The following is a 2262-nucleotide window of genomic DNA, read 5'->3' as shown; positions in this document are numbered from 1 at the left end:
TCTTTTTTAACTTTGAAGAGCCTTTTTTCTGACATGAAAAGCAATTTTACCTAGTAGTACGTGGTGGCAAAATATATATATATTTATATATATATAACACAGCTGATCTCGTCTTTCAATGTGCAAAAGGAAAACAACAAGGAAAAAAAAAAATAAAATTAAATCAGAGTACGACCGGGACTTCCCAAAGTCAAGTCCAAGTGACATGAGACCCTGGAGAACTCACAGACATTAAGAGAATAAATAAAAATCGAAACCGCCTCTCTTTTTTTTTTTTTTTTTTTTCCTTTTCGTCTTTTTCTCTTTTTCTCCCCGCTTTGTCCCGAAAGGGCAGTTCAAAGGTTCGCTTTTCTTTTCTGTTTTTAAACACATTTACAACTCTTACAAGTGCCGGGCTCCTATCTGCCCCCGCGATTGCAGATCCCCCCCGAGCCCGGGGCCAGCTCTCGTGGCGAGCTTTAGGCGAGAGCATCTCCGAGGCAGCGTCCGCGTCTGTCCCGGCCCGGCGACGGGCGGCAGAGTCCTGGTTCGGGTGGCCTTTTGCTCCTGCAGGTTTTATGTACATGCACACACGGAGGAATCCCAGTTCCAGCTGCCGGCCGGGGTGGGGGACACACGCACACACACACGCCCGTGGGGGTGTGGGTGGGTGGGTGTTACATGGCAGTCGCGTGTGCTGAAGAATAGGGGTCTATCCCAGTCTTGGTCATGCCTGGGAATAATATGTAGGCAACTGGAGGTTGCAAACTGGAAGCCGACCAAGCGGTACAGTTACATGGCACGACATAGCCCGGGTTAGTTGGCGAGGGGTGAGTGTGGGTGTGTTGGCTGGGGCAGCTCAAGCTGCCGAACGCCCCGTTCTGGTATCCCAAGGTGGAGGCGTAGGGCAGGGTGCTGGTGGCTAAGGTGTGAGGAACCTCAGTCATCTTCTGAATGGCGCTGGAGCTGAACTGGCTGGGGTCAAGTAAGGAGTAAGGTGCTGAGGTGGGAGGCAGGAAAGCCCTGGCCTTCTCCGGGGAGCTCAGCAGCGAGTCAGTGGCCCCCACGGGAAGCCCGGCGGCCTTTAAGGGATCTGTTTCCCCGAGGTAAGGCAAAGGGAAGACATACCTGTCCTTTTTCAGCAGGTTCTTGGGCTTGCGCCGGGGCCGGTACTTGTAGTCGGGATGCTCCTTCATGTGCTGCGCCCGCAGCCGCTTGGCCTCGTCGATGTACGGGCGCTTCTCCGCCTCGGAGAGCAACTTCCACTCCGCGCCCAGCCGCTTGCTAATCTCCGAGTTGTGCATTTTGGGGTTCTCCTGGGCCATCTTCCGCCGTTGGCCGCGGGACCACACCATGAAGGCGTTCATGGGGCGCTTGATGTGGTCGCTGGGCTTGGACATGCTTCTGCCGGGCGGGCGGACGGGCGGCTCTGCGGGGCGCGGCGGCTCGGGGCGCCGGACGGCGGCGGCAGGACGAGGAAGAGGAGGAGGAGGAGGAGGAGGAACGGCGGGAGAAGGCCGGAGGAGCCGGAGGAGCGGCAGGAGCGGGCTCAGCTGATCATCACAGGTCCTCCGCCAAGGCCGTCCCCGGCGGGAGCCGTGCCGGGGCGGGGCGCGGAGCAGCGCGGAGCGGAGCGGAGGCCCGCGGGGCCCGGCGGGCACTAGGCGGGCGGGGAGCCGCCGGGCGCAGCAGCGGGCCGGCGGTGGGGACGCGGGGCGGTGCGGGGCAGTTCAAAGGCGCGGGGCTGCGGCGGGCAGGCTGACATAGCGGCAGGGCGGTCACAGCGCGGCCGGGCGCCCAATCAGCGCGGAGGGGGCCCGCTTAAAAAGAGAGGGAGAGAGGAAGGGCGAGAGGAAGAGGAGGGGAGGGGACAGCGGAGGGAGGAGGAGGAAGGAAGGAGGGGACAGGAGGACACCCCCCCCCCCCCCCCCCCCCCCGCCTTCCAACGCGCGGATTAAAAGGAAGGCTTTTGTGAGTTGCTGCGTTAATAGCAGCTGTGGAGGAAGGGGGAAGGAGAAGGGGGTCGTCCCCATCTTCCTTACGCTCCCCCATCCCTGGGGCGTGCGGAGCGGGGCCGGTCCCGCCGCCCTCCAGGCTCCGCCGCCGCCGCCGCCGTCGGGGCTACGAGCGCTGCGCTCCTCGGTGCGGCCGCCGCTGTCCGCGTCCCCCCCCGCTGTCCCCGCCTTTCCCCGAGCTCCCGGCCGCTCTCCCGCTCCCCCCAACCCCCGCCTTCCCCGCTCCGCAGCCCCGCTTAACCCCGGGAGCCGGCCCGCGTCCCGGCTT

The 2262-nt window shown here is 62.6% G+C and overlaps 1 protein-coding gene across 1 annotated transcript; it reads right to left on the bottom strand.

Annotated features, from left to right (window-relative positions):
• Positions 1–302: 302 nt before the first annotated feature.
• On the bottom strand, positions 303–1489 carry SOX14 (SRY-box transcription factor 14). The gene has a single exon (XM_058844006.1). The coding sequence runs from the start codon at positions 1377–1379 to the stop codon at positions 657–659; it is 723 nt and encodes a 240-aa protein (XP_058699989.1). The 5' UTR covers positions 1380–1489; the 3' UTR covers positions 303–656.
• Positions 1490–2262: the final 773 nt, after the last annotated feature.

Source organism: Poecile atricapillus, chromosome 8 (assembly GCF_030490865.1).
Source record: "Poecile atricapillus isolate bPoeAtr1 chromosome 8, bPoeAtr1.hap1, whole genome shotgun sequence".
Classification (NCBI taxonomy): domain Eukaryota; kingdom Metazoa; phylum Chordata; class Aves; order Passeriformes; family Paridae; genus Poecile; species Poecile atricapillus.
This window is presented reverse-complemented; position numbering and strand designations above follow the sequence as displayed.

What these genes read in the sequence shown, in the direction of transcription:
- SOX14 (XM_058844006.1), bottom strand. Translation starts at nt 1,379, where the DNA reads ATGTCCAAGCCCAGCGACCACATCAAGCGCCCCATGAACGCCTTCATG.